Source organism: Myxocyprinus asiaticus, chromosome 32 (genome assembly GCF_019703515.2).
Source record: "Myxocyprinus asiaticus isolate MX2 ecotype Aquarium Trade chromosome 32, UBuf_Myxa_2, whole genome shotgun sequence".
In the NCBI taxonomy this organism is placed as follows: Eukaryota; Metazoa; Chordata; class Actinopteri; order Cypriniformes; family Catostomidae; genus Myxocyprinus; species Myxocyprinus asiaticus.
The window spans coordinates 3,977,421-3,992,488 of record NC_059375.1 but is presented as its reverse complement, the minus strand read 5'-3'; the positions used below and the strand labels follow the sequence as shown (position 1 = coordinate 3,992,488).

The 15,068-nt window shown below is 39.4% G+C and overlaps 1 protein-coding gene across 1 annotated transcript; it reads right to left on the bottom strand.

The window, feature by feature from the left end:
• Nucleotides 1–10,175: 10,175 nt before the first annotated feature.
• Nucleotides 10,176–13,593, bottom strand: LOC127423021 (60S ribosomal protein L19-like). Its single transcript, XM_051666997.1, has 6 exons — nt 13,558–13,593; nt 12,847–12,953; nt 11,359–11,481; nt 11,093–11,213; nt 10,591–10,701; nt 10,176–10,350 (listed from the first exon to the last, which is right to left on the bottom strand). Exons 1-6 carry the CDS (start codon nt 13,560–13,562, stop codon nt 10,227–10,229), a joined length of 591 nt encoding a protein of 196 aa, XP_051522957.1. The 5' UTR covers nt 13,563–13,593; the 3' UTR covers nt 10,176–10,226.
• Nucleotides 13,594–15,068: the final 1,475 nt, after the last annotated feature.

Genomic DNA, 15,068 nt, shown 5'->3' with positions numbered 1-15,068 from the left:
ATGCTAAACATTTCAAACACTTACAACAGTTCTACAAATTTTGTTCAGGCACTTTACTTTCTAGCACCATGGTCTTCTAGAAAGTAAAATTTTTCAAAGTCCAACAGTGTATGTGCATGCACCACAGGAGATTTATGTAATTTGTTTCTTTTTTTTTTTTCCTTTTTTTTTATCATGACAATTCCCACCACAGTGTCATTTCCAGCACATCTCAAATCTGTAGTGGAAATGACATTAAAAAAAAAATAAAAAAAATAAAATGCAATGTAACATTTGGTGTATCCTAAATAATTTAATAATTAAACATTTTCACACTTTGTGCATAATTTGTCAAAATTACAGTTTGATTGATGCCTTATAAAAATATTCTGTCCACAAGATATTTACCTTGATTTTGCTTTGTTTTTTTCAAATGGAGTTAATTAACAGAGGTTTGGGAGCAGCATGTAAATTTTAATCTGACAAATCACAGTCCACGAGCAGGAGTATATAAGCCGCTGTTTACCTGCTTCCTGTGACAACTCTCCTGACATGAGACACTTTCTGGCATTCGGCCCTGCCCATTTCCCCACAAACAGACCCAGGCAGACAGATCATCGGATGCAACTTCCCTGCAAAGCATTCGGCTCCACCAGAACAACTCTTCCATCCAAACAGTCTCGTTATTCAACAGAAGCTGCCACAGCAACTCTTTGTTTTTTAACAGTACTGACGGCTACCACATTAAGTGTTTTATATATATATATATATATATATATATACACACAGTATATTTATGTATTTTTTACCCTGTCTGTCTTTCTATGCTCCATTCGACGAAGCAGTTTATAGCGCGAAGTTGCTGCGGCAAACTGGCTGCTCCTTCACTTTAAAAATGTGAAACCGCTTTCTATGACTGCTCATATGTTCTCTTATCTAAACTTTCCACCCGGAAAGCAGTGCCAACTGCTTCTGCGAACAGGCGCCGTTCCGGTTTCATGCCATTAGAATTCAATTTTATTTGAAAGTGAAAGAAATGAAGATTAACTGTTCAATCCAACCACCATTTCAACCCCCAGCATTTTTAATCATGTTCTGCCACACAGGTGATGCCTGTCAGCCTCATTACCACGCCACAGCTTGTTTAGGGGGCGTGTTTTATTCAGCGATTGTTCCTCATCTTCTAACAAAAATATCATGATTGTTTCTCCCTCCAAAGTGCTCTTCTGAGTGTGATTTATTTCATTCTGAACACCGGGGCATCATGCAACACAGAACTCCCTTCAATCGACCGATAATCTAATGACAAATTCTTTTCAAACCAACGCAGACATTTTAACGCAAGTTTGCTGCCACACAGCACTCGCTCTGACCATTCCACAGCACACTGCAGTTCTACACGGCCTCTGTCCGAACAGACACGAGCCGAATTCGGCTCCACAAGAGGCGGATCATGCGCCGCGTTCCAACTCATTCATAATCATTCTGCAATGTGTCTCGCTTCCTCTCAGCATTATTGACATATATTGACATATATTGTACAGCAGGAAGCAGTCATAGTCCTAAGGAGCGAATGACCACAACTGTATCCTTCAGTAATGATTGCAAGTCCATTTCTCCTGCATATCTGCATGCAGTACAGAGCCAAAGCTCTTATTTCTCAGATCATTTTATGCTGTTTTTTACATTGTTTATTAAGATGTACTGTATTTCCCAGCACATATCTCCTGCATTTCTGTATGCAGTGCAGAGCTGCAACTCAATGCATTCTTAGATAATTCACGCCTATTGCTATGCGATGCATTTCCTATGCAAGAAGTATATTGTACTACAGGTGACAGTTATACTCCTAAAGAACGAATGGTCTAAAGTGAATCCTTCAATGATGATTGCAAGTCCATGCATATCTGTATGCAGTACAGAGCCAAAGCTTTTATTTTTCAGATCATTTTATGCTATTTTTTCACATTGTTTATGAAGAGGTACTGTATTCACTAGCACGTTTCTAAAGTTTCACCTAATTATGATTATTTTGTCTTTTCTATAGCAACGCCTGAAATTGCGCCTTCCGCAGGGTCTCACCTATATTACTTCCAGCAGGTCTCTGCGAGAGCCAATTTAAATTCCTGTCATTGGATTGAATGCAGGTTTACCTCTCACTTTCTCTATCTAGGTGTCTTTCCAAGACTTCACCATTACCTACCGAGGAGCCAGAGATGGCAACCATTTTAGTTAAGAAAGCACAACTGCGGTGCTTCTGCCTTCGGCTCAAAAAAAAAAGAAGAAAAAAAACACATCCCTAAACAGTACAAATGTGCTGTCCACGTGCCACAACTGCGGTGTCTTTTGGGTCATGCAACAAACCTCCACGACACCACAAAGCAGTGCAAATGTGCTCTACAGGTGCCGCAACTGCGGTGTCCTTCAACCATGCGACAAATTCCCACCACACCGCAAAGCAGCGCAAACGTGCTGTACAGGTGTCGCAACTGCGGTGTCCTTCGGACCATGCGACAAACTACCACCACACCGCGAAGCAGTGCAAATGTGCTGTACAGGTGCCGCAACTGCGGTGTCCTTCGGACCATGCGACAAACTTCCACCATACCGCAAAGCAGCGCAAATGTGTTTTTTCCAGGTGCTGCAACTGCAGAAACTTTCAGGCCTTGCCACTAAATCTCCCACAACACTGCAATCATGTTTCCTGTTTCCTCTTATGTTTCCTCTTATTAAAACTCGAGGGGCATAGCTCATAAATATATACCCATCACAAACCGCAATTCAGCAAGGTTTTTACTCTGCGCCACCCGCCATTCGAATTGCAGTGTGGGCTCTCCCGTTTGAATGCAGTGTGAGCCTCAGCGCATTGGTCGCAGGCTCTCCCGTTCGAATCACAGGGTGGGCTCTCCCATTCGAATGCAGTGTGAGATTTCATATCATTCATTCCGTGGGCTCTCCCATCCGAAATGCAGTATGAGCTCTCCTGTTCGAGTGCAGTGGTGGTGCAGTAATCTTAAGAGCCTTTTAGCTTTTCCTGTTAACAATGGCATTGGCTTGTTCTTTGCTCATGGTCGAAATGAGCCCGACACACAATAAGGTGTGCCTAAATGTGATAAACTATGTGTGCCCTATTTGATACTGCAGCCACAGTGCCCCACCAGATAATATGCTGCAGCGCCCACCCACGCTCGATATTGCCGCAGCATTGCCCGCATACTCTCAATTATGCCACAGCATCACCCCTTTCGCATTTTGATACTGCCTCAGCAGTGCCCTGCCATGACAAATGTAATAAAGTTGTATTCTTCACTAACCTTTTCGCTTCCCTCAAAGCTGCATATAAACGTAATTGACACGTTTTCCATAACTAACCTTCTGCTTCCCTTACAGGCGTATATAAAGGTACATATATCTAACTAATATTTGCTCCCCCTACAGGTAAGTACAAACTAACCTTTGCTTCCATTACAGGTGTTAATAAATCTAATGAAGTCTTTTGTGCCCTACTCGATACCACAGCAACAGTGCCCCACCCATACCAATTGTGTGTACACAGTTGCTAATATTTTCTCCACAGGCGCTTTCAATGTCTAAGTTCCATACTTTCATAGAAGTGCATCTACAGCAATGGAAACACAGCAGCGCTCCCACAGGAGCTCCTTCACTATGCCCCCAAACACTCAATCCTCTGCTGCAGCAGTGCTTTAAACTCCGCTCCCGCAGGAGGCCCACTTTACTCTACTGCTGCAGCAGCATTTTTTACCATGCTTCCACCGAAGCCTTTTTGTCTTCACTTCTCAGCAGCTTCAGCTAGCATTACAGGAGATAGCGGTCACCACCTCCTCAAAGCACCATATTTCCCTATCTATGGGTAGTCTATTGACTGAGGCTACCCCTGCAAACAAGCCCCGTTCCTCTCGTTCTCATTTTCCCTGTTCGATTGCTTGCTGGGTTTACCTGTTCGAATGCCGTGAGCGCTCTCTCTCAATGGAGCTGTCTCCTGTTCGAATTGCAGTGTGAGCCCTCACTTTCGAATGCAGCGCAAACCAACTCGCGTTCTCATTCTACCCGTTCGATTGCTTGCTGGGCTTACCCGTTCGAATGCCGTGAGCGCTCTCTCTCAATGGAGCTGTCTCCCGTTTGAATCGCAGTGTGAGCCCTCCATTTCGAACGCAACGCAAACCAACCCTCATTCTCATTCTCCCCATTCGAATGCCGTGAGCGCTCTCTCTCTATAGAGCAGACTCCCATTTGAACCGTAGTGTGAGCCCTCCCTTTCGAACACAGCGCAAGCCTTCTCCCCGTTCGACTGCTTGCTGGGCTTACCCGTTCGAATGCCGTGAGCGCTTTCTCTCTATAGAGCAGTCTCCCGTTCAAATCGCAGTGTGAGCCCTCCCTTTCGAACGCAGCATGACCACCTAGTGCTCACTTTCCCTGTTCGACTGCTTGCTGGACTTACCCATTCGAATGCTGCGAGTGCTCTCTCTCTATAGAGCAGTCTCCTGTTCGAATCACAGTGTGAGCCCTCCCTTTCGAACACACATGTGTACCAGTAAATTTGAAGTCACAGAGAAAAATGTTTTAAGAGTTGCAAACTTTTCGATATTTTTTTCTCTCCCACAAACACAACACAACAGTTACACCTTCTTCAAATTCTTCAAGAAACTCATACGCTCACATTTTTGCTATAATTGCTGCAGTGAATATGGTGCAAAACACTTTCACACACCCACATCAAAAAACGTGAAGTCACGGACAAATTTTGCTCATCCGCAAATCAGTACGTGAATTCATCCAATGAGAGTAGCACACTTGTAGAATATTTTCTCACCAATAATTGTTTTTTCTTGGATATTTTTCTAGCACAAACATAAGTACATAACTACAACTGCTTGAATCTGCTGCTACGAGTCTCAAACACTGTTTTTCACTTGCAAATGACAAGTTTCGCGCACTCTCCCTTTTGCACCACATATCTATGTAAAATATGGAGCAAAAGTGATTTGTGCATCTGTTCAGAGATCAGAGAATTTTGGCCAATCAGAAGAGCTAGTTATATCAATAAAGGTATGTTTTTTCTTTCTTTTCTGAAATCACTCACCGTTATACATTTGTTTATAGTTTAAATATGCACGCTGGTCAGCTACAGTTGGTAATCAGTGTTTGTATTCACCGCTCTGTGGAAGAATGCTTACACGACAACGATGCACTAAAAACAGAAAAGTTTTTCCTTTGCGTTTTTTAAAAGTTTCGCGTACAGACGACAACGTTGTCAAAACGATCCCCGTTCACACGGATCCGCGAAAACGAATAAAAGCGCTGTATTATGCATGCCAGGCCAGTAGTTGGCGATGTCACTTTGTAAAGAAACACGTGCGCCTGCGCACATAAGCATTCTTCCACAGAGCGGTGAATACAAACAATGAAGATGGCGATCGCTGGTCGTAGTAAATTATGCAGTAAATCTACAGTTTGTTGGAGAAGCGTCAATAAACTCAAAATCTTGAGCAGCACAAACACAGTCCTGTAGTCCGCCACTGTAGTTTTGAATGTCTCGCGCATTGTTTTTAAGTACTCACCCACATGCCTATAGACTGAACACGTCATACGCGTGCGCATGACGTCATCGTTTTCACAAATTCGCGTTTTTGTATGTTTACACGGAGACGATAACGGCATTGTTTTCAAAAACTTGCACTTTGAAACCCGTTTTCAAAAGTTTGCTTTTTGAGGCCCCAAAACGCCGTTGTCGTGTAAATGAACATCCAAAAGCATAAAAAGTTTTCCGTTTTTAGTTGAAAACGTTGTCGTGTAAACGGCCCTTTAGATTAGCCTTTCTTGTTTCACAAAAGGTAAGCTAACACTAGACTACCTGCACTGTTAAATTTGCTATTCAGTCGTCTCATATTAAATGATTTATTCCTTATATTCTCTTCTGCTTTACCTCTAGAAAAATGACAGAACAGGGTGGGTATTCGCAGGTGAGTATCATATCATAAGTATGCACCTAATGTAAGATTACCCTTATGAGAATTTACCATGGTCAGAAAACCATGGGTACCATGTTTTTTTTTTTTTTTTTTTTTTTTTTTTTGGTGGATAGTTATTTTTATAGGAATACCATAGTAAAGTAAAGGGATGTCAGAGTTTGCACTACAGTAGGCAATTTGCCCAGTAATTATTACTCCCATAGGGAAGCAGTCCCGAAATTGGAAGCTGCAGTAAGTCATAGAGCAGGTTAATCTATGATCCCATAAGGCCTATCCAGGTAATTTAGAGCGAAACTAACCAAGTAACACTAAGGGGCTGGAAGCACCTGTTTCCATAGTGATATAAGCCTCAAAATGTTGCATGGTCTAAGCAGACGTGATTTAGTGGGACACTCGCATGGGCACATGGGAGTGAGCCACTAATTTACGTATTCTTAGACTATGTAAATTTTGATTTTATATTATATGGAACACCTATTTGCAGTAATGTTGGATGAAAAACATGCTTTAAATCGCCTATAGGCTTTATAAAATTTTAATTAACCTGCTCTGTGACTCACTGCAGCTTCCAGTTTCGGGACTGCTTCCCTATGGGAGTAATAATTACTGGACAAATTGCCTACTGTAGTGCAAACTCTGACATCCCTTTACTTTACAATAGTATTCCTATAAAAATTACTATCCACCAAAAAAAAAAAAAAGGTTTTCTGACCATGGTAAATTCTCATAAGGGTAATCTTACATTAGGTGCATACTTATTATATGATACTCACTTGCAAAGACCCACCCTGTTCTGTCATTTTTCTAGAAGGTAAAGCAGAAGAGAATATAAGGAATAAATAATTTAATATGAGGGTATCATTTAATATGAGACGACTGAATAGCAAATTTAACAGTGCAGGTAGTCTAGCGTTAGCTTACCTTTCGTGAAACAAGAAAGGCTAATCTAACTAAGAAACACTGATTACCAACTGTAGCTGACCAGCGTGCATATTTAAACTATAAACAAATGTATAACGGTGAGTGATTTCAGAAAAGAAAGAAAAAACATACCTTTATTGATATAACTAGCTCTTCTGATTGGCCAAAATTCTCTGATCTCTGAACAGATGCACAAATCACTTTTGCTCCATATTTTACATAGATATGTGGTGCAAAAGGGAGAGTGCGCGAAACTTGTCATTTGCAAGTGAAAAACAGTGTTTGAGACTCGTAGCAGCAGATTCAAGCAGTTGTAGTTATGTACTTATGTTTGTGCTAGAAAAATATCCAAGAAAAAACAATTATTGGTGAGAAAATATTCTACAAGTGTGCTACTCTCATTGGATGAATTCACGTACTGATTTGCGGATGAGCAAAATTTGTCCGTGACTTCACGTTTTTTGATGTGGGTGTGTGAAAGTGTTTTGCACCATATTCACTGCAGCAATTATAGCAAAAATGTGAGCGTATGAGTTTCTTGAAGAATTTGAAGAAGGTGTAACTGTTGTGTTGTGTTTGTGGGAGAGAAAAAAATATCGAAAAGTTTGCAACTCTTAAAACATTTTTCTCTGTGACTTCAAATTTACTGGTACACGTGTGTGGCTAATCTCTACAACTACAAATTTCCACTGTCACAGGCGCTCAGTTGTTTTGCTCCAAAAATACCTTCATAGAATACATAATTTGTAAAGAGTCTCTGAAGTTGGCAGAATACAGAATACACTGGCAGCCAAAAGTTTGGAATAATGTACAGATTTAGCTGTTTCAGAAGAAATTGGTACTTTAATTCACCAAAGTGGCATTCAACTGATCACAAAGTATAGTCAGGACATTACTGATGTAAAAAAACAGCACCATCACTATTTGAAAAAAAGTCATTTTTGATCAAATCTAGACAGGCCCCATTTCCAGCAGCAATCACTCCAACACCTTATCCTTGAGTAATCATGCTAAATTGATCATTTAGTACTAGAAAATCACCATTATATCAAACACTGCTGAAAGCTATTCGGTTTGTTAAATGAAGCTTAATATTGTCTTTGTGTGTTTTGTTTTTGAGTTGCCACAGTATGCAATCGACTGGCATGTCTTAAGGTCAAAAATGGTTAAAAAAAAAAAAAAGAAAAAGAAAAAGAAACAGGTGTACACTACAGTCTTCAAAGACAAAGGACAACTGGTCCTAACAAGGACAGAAAGAGATGTAGAAGGCCAGATGTACAACTAAACAAGAGGATAAGTACATCAGAGTCTCTAGTTTGAGAAATAGACGCCTCACATGTCCTCAGCTGACAGCTTCATTGAATTCTACCCGCTCAACACCAGTTTCATGTACAACAGTAAAGAGAAGACTCAGGGGTGCAGGCCTTATGGGAAGAATTGTAAAGAAAAAGCCACTTTTGAAACAGAAAATCAAAAAGAAAAGGTTCGATTGGGCAAAGAAACACAAACATTGGACAACAGATCATTGGAAAAGAGTGTTATTGATCTTAACCCCATTGAGCTTTTGTGGGATCAGCTAGACTGTAAGGTGTGTGAGAAGTGCCCGACAAGACAGTCACATCTATGACAAGTGCTACAGGAAGTGTGGGGTGAAATGTCACCTGAGTATCTGGACAAACTGACAGCTAGAATGTCAAGGATCTGCAAAGATGTCATTGCTGCACATGGAGGATTTTTTGATGAGAACTCTGAAGTAGTTTAAGAAGTTCTGATTTTTTTTTTCAAATTGTAATAGTAATGTTTCATGTTATTAATGTCCTGACTATACATTGTGATCAGTTGAATGCCACTTTGGTCAATAAAAGTACCAGTTTCTTTCCATAAGAGCAAAATCTGTACATTATTCCAAACTTTTGGCCACCAGTGTATATGCCAAGAGTAGAAAACTAGTATTCTATTGTGAACACTGATATTGTGTTTGTTGTCTTTCCTCAAAGTGTCTGAAAGTAAATGTGACTGTCATGCTTAATAACTCTGACAATGAAAATATAAAATATTCATTGCTCATCAGCTGTAATACTGTTAAAATCCACAGATCAGAACCAGCCTGCTTTTGACTCAAATTTCATTAAACTAGCATGTAATCCTGTAGATAGACAGAAACCTTCACTGACGACACTGATTTCCATTTTGTAACAAATACGCAGCGAACACAACAAAATACTACATGAGGCCCAGACAGATATGACCATTGCTGTACCATGGTACCACCACAGTATATATATATATATATATATATATATATATATATATATATATATATATATAATTATTATTCTTTTTTACTTGAGTGTTGTTTACCAAATAAACAGAAAATAAGAGAAAAAAAATCACATTTGATTTCCAAATAATAAAAGGTCAAACTAAAGCAAACACTTCTGAAATTATGTAAATGCCTCCCTCTTGTGTACAAGGGTACAAATAAAGCTTTGCACTGCAAAGACCACTTGTGTTTGCTTAGAAATTTTCTCCTAAATTAGTATTGGTGTGATGTGCAAGTCAAAAATGTTTGAACTTGGTAACAACAAACCTTATACTGTATAAAGAAATATCATGGTACAGAAACTACGACCAATTACCATATTCATATTGCTATTTTTCCCAATCATATGCTCTCTAAAAGAAAAAAAAGTATACCGCCTGCTGCCGACTAGCACGTAGCAAATCATTGTACATGACATAAACTAAATCATAATGGCAATAGATCCTTTTCACATTTCTGGGTACAGAATGCATTAGTAAACTACTACAGGGGTACAATTAAGTATCTGTGAATGGGAGATCACAGCAAGTATTTTTGTTTCTATTTGCTTCAAAAGCAATAAAAACAAAAATACAAATAAAACTCCACAAGAGGAAAATATAGGAAAGTGGGTTACAGCAGTCATAAGAGACAAAGATGCCAAATTCACCGTCACTTCCTCAGCAGCTGTTTTAGAAACACTTGCTGTTGTGGCAACTCATTTTGTTTTTCCTCCATTAATGCTGGGGTTAATTAAAGTATATGTTATAATTTTACAGTACATCACAACCCAACTTCCTGATTTTATAGAAAATAAATCAAGCAAGAAAAAAAGTGTTGAAAATGTGAAGCTACAATAGGCTCTTAGACTCAATGCAACAAGTGTTGTATCTCCTCAGCTACCTGTACTGGTCTTTATCTAACATGCCTTTTGTGCAAGTCACTTTGGAAAAAAATCTGCTAAGAATATAAACAGCACAGAGTCAGAGTTTTGTGGATGTTTATTACAACTAAGACAAGTCTGACATGAATGCTCATTTTTTGGTCTCCTCCTCCTTTGACAGAGTCTTGATGATCTCCTCTTTCTTGGCCTGAAGACGCTCCTCGCGGCGCTTACGGGCCTCCCTGGTCTTAGAGCGGCGAGCCTCAGCCTGGTCACTGTGAGAAAAGTGAAATATGATCAGCCATTACATACACTTTTTTGAAAGAGTTTTTTGTACCAACTAAATTCATTACATTTCAATATATTTAAAATTCCAGTAATACCCTTTTATAAATCTATTTAATACTACTGAAGCAGCCAAATGAATCATTAAAATTGCACTTTAAGTAGAAAATAATTTCTAGAGAAATCTTATTTGAAAATTGCCCATTAGCAGCTATTGCAGTTCAACTTACGACAGGAGCTTCTTGCGAGCTTTGTCGGCCTTCAGTTTGTGGATGTGCTCCATGAGGATGCGCTTGTTCTTGAACACATTACCCTTAGCTCTGAGGTACAGGCTGTGGTACCTGAAATCACAAAGAATACACATGCACCACAACTATTAAAATGCTGATGTAGCTCATGAGTGTGTGAACAGCTCAGAAACAAATGCATGAAATTGCATGAAGAAAATTCAGCCCATTTTTTAGGATGAGATTTTTTGTTTAGTTAAATTCCCGAAAATAAAGAGCATCTTCCTAAATTTTGATTTCTGTAATGCATCTAGAACATTTGGGTTTCCAAATTCTGATTTGAATACTGTAGTGACTCAATGAGAATCACCACTGAGATTAAAGGCAATTCAAAAATTCTACCACTTTCTCATATTACCAATGTGTTTGGATTTTGGGGTGGAATAGGACCTGAACATTTTCTCGATGAGATTTATTCACAAAGCATGGCAAACAGGTTACTTACATGTGCCTGTCAATCTTCTTGGACTCCCTGTAGCGACGCAGAAGACGGCGCAGGATTCTCATGCGACGCATCCAGCAAAGCTTCTCTGGCATGCGGGCGTTAGCTGTACCCTTCCTCTTACCTGACATCAATTATCCAAAAGAAATCAAAACAAGGACTCAACTGACAGGTGTTGGCATATCTGACACCTATACATTTTACAACATTTCTTGAAACTAGTATATATTAATACAAACAGGAAAAAAATGCCACCAGGCTCAACATACCGATACCCATGTGGCGCCCCTTACGACGTGCCAATGTGTTCTTACGGCAGCGGGCACGAGAGTGAACAGTAACGGGCTTCTTGATGATCAGACCATCTTTCACCAGTTTACGAATCTGCTGGCCTAACAAACAAGAGAACCAAGAACAGATGCTTAGTACATTAGCACAGACCTGTCTATGGAGAGATCCCTCTCATTACTGAAAGCAAGCACTGTATAGAAAACAGCAGCTTGACTCCATTTAATAGTCTTTAGTAAGCTGCTCTACTCCACACAAAGTAAGGGTGTACTCACACTAGGCGATCGGTACCGTGCCTGAGCATGTCTGACACCCAAAGTCCAGTTCGTCTGACTAGTGTGAACGCTCCGTACCATGCCTGGTACGCTGAACTGTGCCTTGGCCCACTTGAAGAGGTGGGCTCGGGCATGGTTCAGTTCAAGCACGGTACACATCTAGTGTGAAAGCTAACCGTGACCTGGTCACAGAACTTGAAACATGACGTCAATAAAGCAATCATTTTGGTCTACGGCATAGGTGCAGTTTTTCCTGGAAATTTGGGCAGACGAGAGTATACAGGAACAACTGGATACAACACACAAGAACACACATGAACTACGAGATATTTGGTAAAATTCACGAATATTTTTGTGCTCGTGGATACCAAAGAACCATTGAGCAATGACGTGACAAGCTGAAAAAACTGCGGGTTTAGTATTCGAAAGTACGGAGTGCATTCCGTAAATCTGAAAAAGATAAATTCCAGTGGTACGATGCTGTCGACAATTAGGCATGTGAGAGGGCCGTGTGTCACCATGCCCCAAACGACTCCAAATAAGCCACAAAGTAACAATACAATGATGGACTCTATTGTGCTGTGCGAGAGCGCTTTTCTTCCCGTTTTCTTCAAAACAAAAAGTCGCATCGTAATGACGCAAGTGTGCTCAGGCCTGGAACGTTAAGTGCAATGTGAGTGCAGGCCAGCGGGGGAGTGGGGACAATCGTGCTTGGGCATGGTACAAGGCAACAGGGCCTAGTGTGAGTACGTCCTTAATTGGGGCAAGGCCTGCCAAGCTTCAAAAGGATAAAGTACAATAAAATTATCATAGAAGTTATCTATTGATGAGTTATGATAGCTTTGTGTGAAAAGGACACAAATTTAGTTGCTACTGCTATTAAATTTAACTTTTGCTTGCCCATTTTCAAACTGCCTACTTATGATACTTTTACAGAATTGTTTTTAGCAGCTTGACAGCCACTGGTCACCAAATGCTTTCATTGTGTGGAAAAGAGCAGCATGAACATTCTGCTAAACATTTTTTGTGCATGTTCCACGGGAATTATCCATATGGGTTTGGAACAAACTGAGGCAGAGTTAAAAACTATTGTCATTGTAAGATGATCCCTTTAAGACAACGGTGAAAAACTCAAATTAAAAACACAGACACTGAAATTGCTGCACTTGTTGGTTGATGAAGTAAATGTCTTACGGGAATTGGCGTTGGCGATCTCGTTGGTTTCATTGGGATCCAGCCAGACCTTCTTCTTGCCACAGCGCAAGACGCTGGACGCCAAGCGCTTCTGCAGCCTGAGCATGCTGAAAACATTCAATACACATTAAGCTGAAAACACATTTGAGTTATGTAAATGTATTAGGTCAGTTAAACATTTAAGCGCATACAATCCAGATAACTAACCTAAACGTCTTTACTATTATAGTATTAATATACCACGATACTTACATGGTCCTCCAAGCTACTTCAGAAGAATTCTATGATAATGCACTGACCAACATACGATGACAATATCATGACACACTGTTCAAAACAAGCTACATATGATCGCACATGGCAGAACTTTTATAAATAAAAATAAAACTAACGGAGTAAAAGCGACTGGTTTTAAGTTAAATAACTGTTAGCATGTGTTGTCCGCATCTTTATAAGACGCCTTTAATAAAATATCAGTATAATGTGTTTAACGCCGAGCGCGAGACAACGTGGAGCACGTTAACGACTGAGGCCTGCACATTTCACGAAACACTGGGGTTTAAAACTCACATACAAGCCCCATAACATCAACTAAATATAGGTTCCTAAAACAACACCCTTACGGTCAACATTCTGGCAAAATATGGGGGAATAATATCGTATTTTCGGCGACTTTAGTGATTTTTGTAGGAGCAGATCTCGAGCTCTTACCTCATTGCGGCGGATCGCTGAGAGAAAGGAGCGAGTGCGCAAAGTGCTGGAGTATACCATTATAAAGGATGGGTACATTGCCAAAATCTTCTGCGCTCAAACTTAATTAAACATAAATTATTGTGCAAATAAATAAGAATTCTTTTACAATATGTGTTAAATATATTTGACATCTAAAACACACCCTCTTGTGTAAGTTACAATTTTCATTAAGTTGGACGTACGAAGGAATAGCACACCCCTATTACAATGGAAATGGTACATTCCGGTGAAAAAAGTTCCTCTAAAAGTGCATTATGGGCTACGGCTTGACGTAATCACGCTTTGCGTCTTTGTCACAAGGGTTCATCTGTTTCCTCTTCTTTCTCAAAATCAACATTCATCCTCTAATTAGAAAAAATAAAATTGCTTAATGATTTTACAGACTATTTTAGCAGCAATATAACATAATATAATATGGGAATGCCAGGTAAAATGGGCCAAATAAGGTAGCAGTGTCAGTTTTTTAAATTCGATTTCTTATTTTAGTACAAACTCTTGAGTCTTTTTTCAACTCTTTTCAGGGCTCATGTGATCTCCCATCCCTTCAATTTCATGGTAGCCTGATGACCTTATGACAATACTTCCAAAAAAAAAAAATAAATAAAAAAAAAACCTATTGTTATTCTGTACTTTATACTGCACTTCTGTACTGGAATGATATGTTACACATTTATAAAAAGCCAACTGTACAAAGATTGCAAAAGTATTCACTTTCCCGTGGCTCCTAAGTTCTTTTAAAAATTTATTAATGTTTATCCTTCAAGTTCATTTTTAATGTACAACATTTGTATTTCATTTGTACTATAAGTATTAATTTTGTGTGATTATTTTTTTCCACTGAGCAAAAGATTTTCTTACCCAGTTGATATTTACTCTTCTCCATCATAGAAATGAGTCTAAAAAAAAAAAAAAACTAAAAAAAAAACTAAACAAAATTATGCCAACACATGTTTTTATTCCATTTTTTTCATGTCCGCTACAGTGGACACCACGACTGAAGCAACACAACATTTCAAGAAACTTATAACAGGGTTCCTCATAGTTTTTGTGTGTTAACCATACATGTGAACAATAGTTTAAACTTATACAGTATGTGAATCACTCTTAAAGATTTTGAAAAGAACATACATACTGTAGCAATAAATAATGCAATAAGAATGTAAAAAATAAAAGTTGTATGGCGAGATGAAGTCTCAAAAAACTTGTTTGATTCTTTTTGTTCCTTGCATGCGGTGTGAGTCTGTGTATGTGTGTATACTGTATGTCTATGTGCATTTGTGGGTGTTTTTATGTGTACTTGCTGGTTGATTTGATAAATATACGGTTGTGTGCATTGTAGCAGCTTCTCCAAACTGTTGATGAAATGCAAGTGTGACTGGAGCTGGAAGAATCTGCCATGGGACATGGTGTTTCTAAAAATGCCAATATCCATTACATGGACACTCTTGGCAATTTAATTGCTCCCGTAG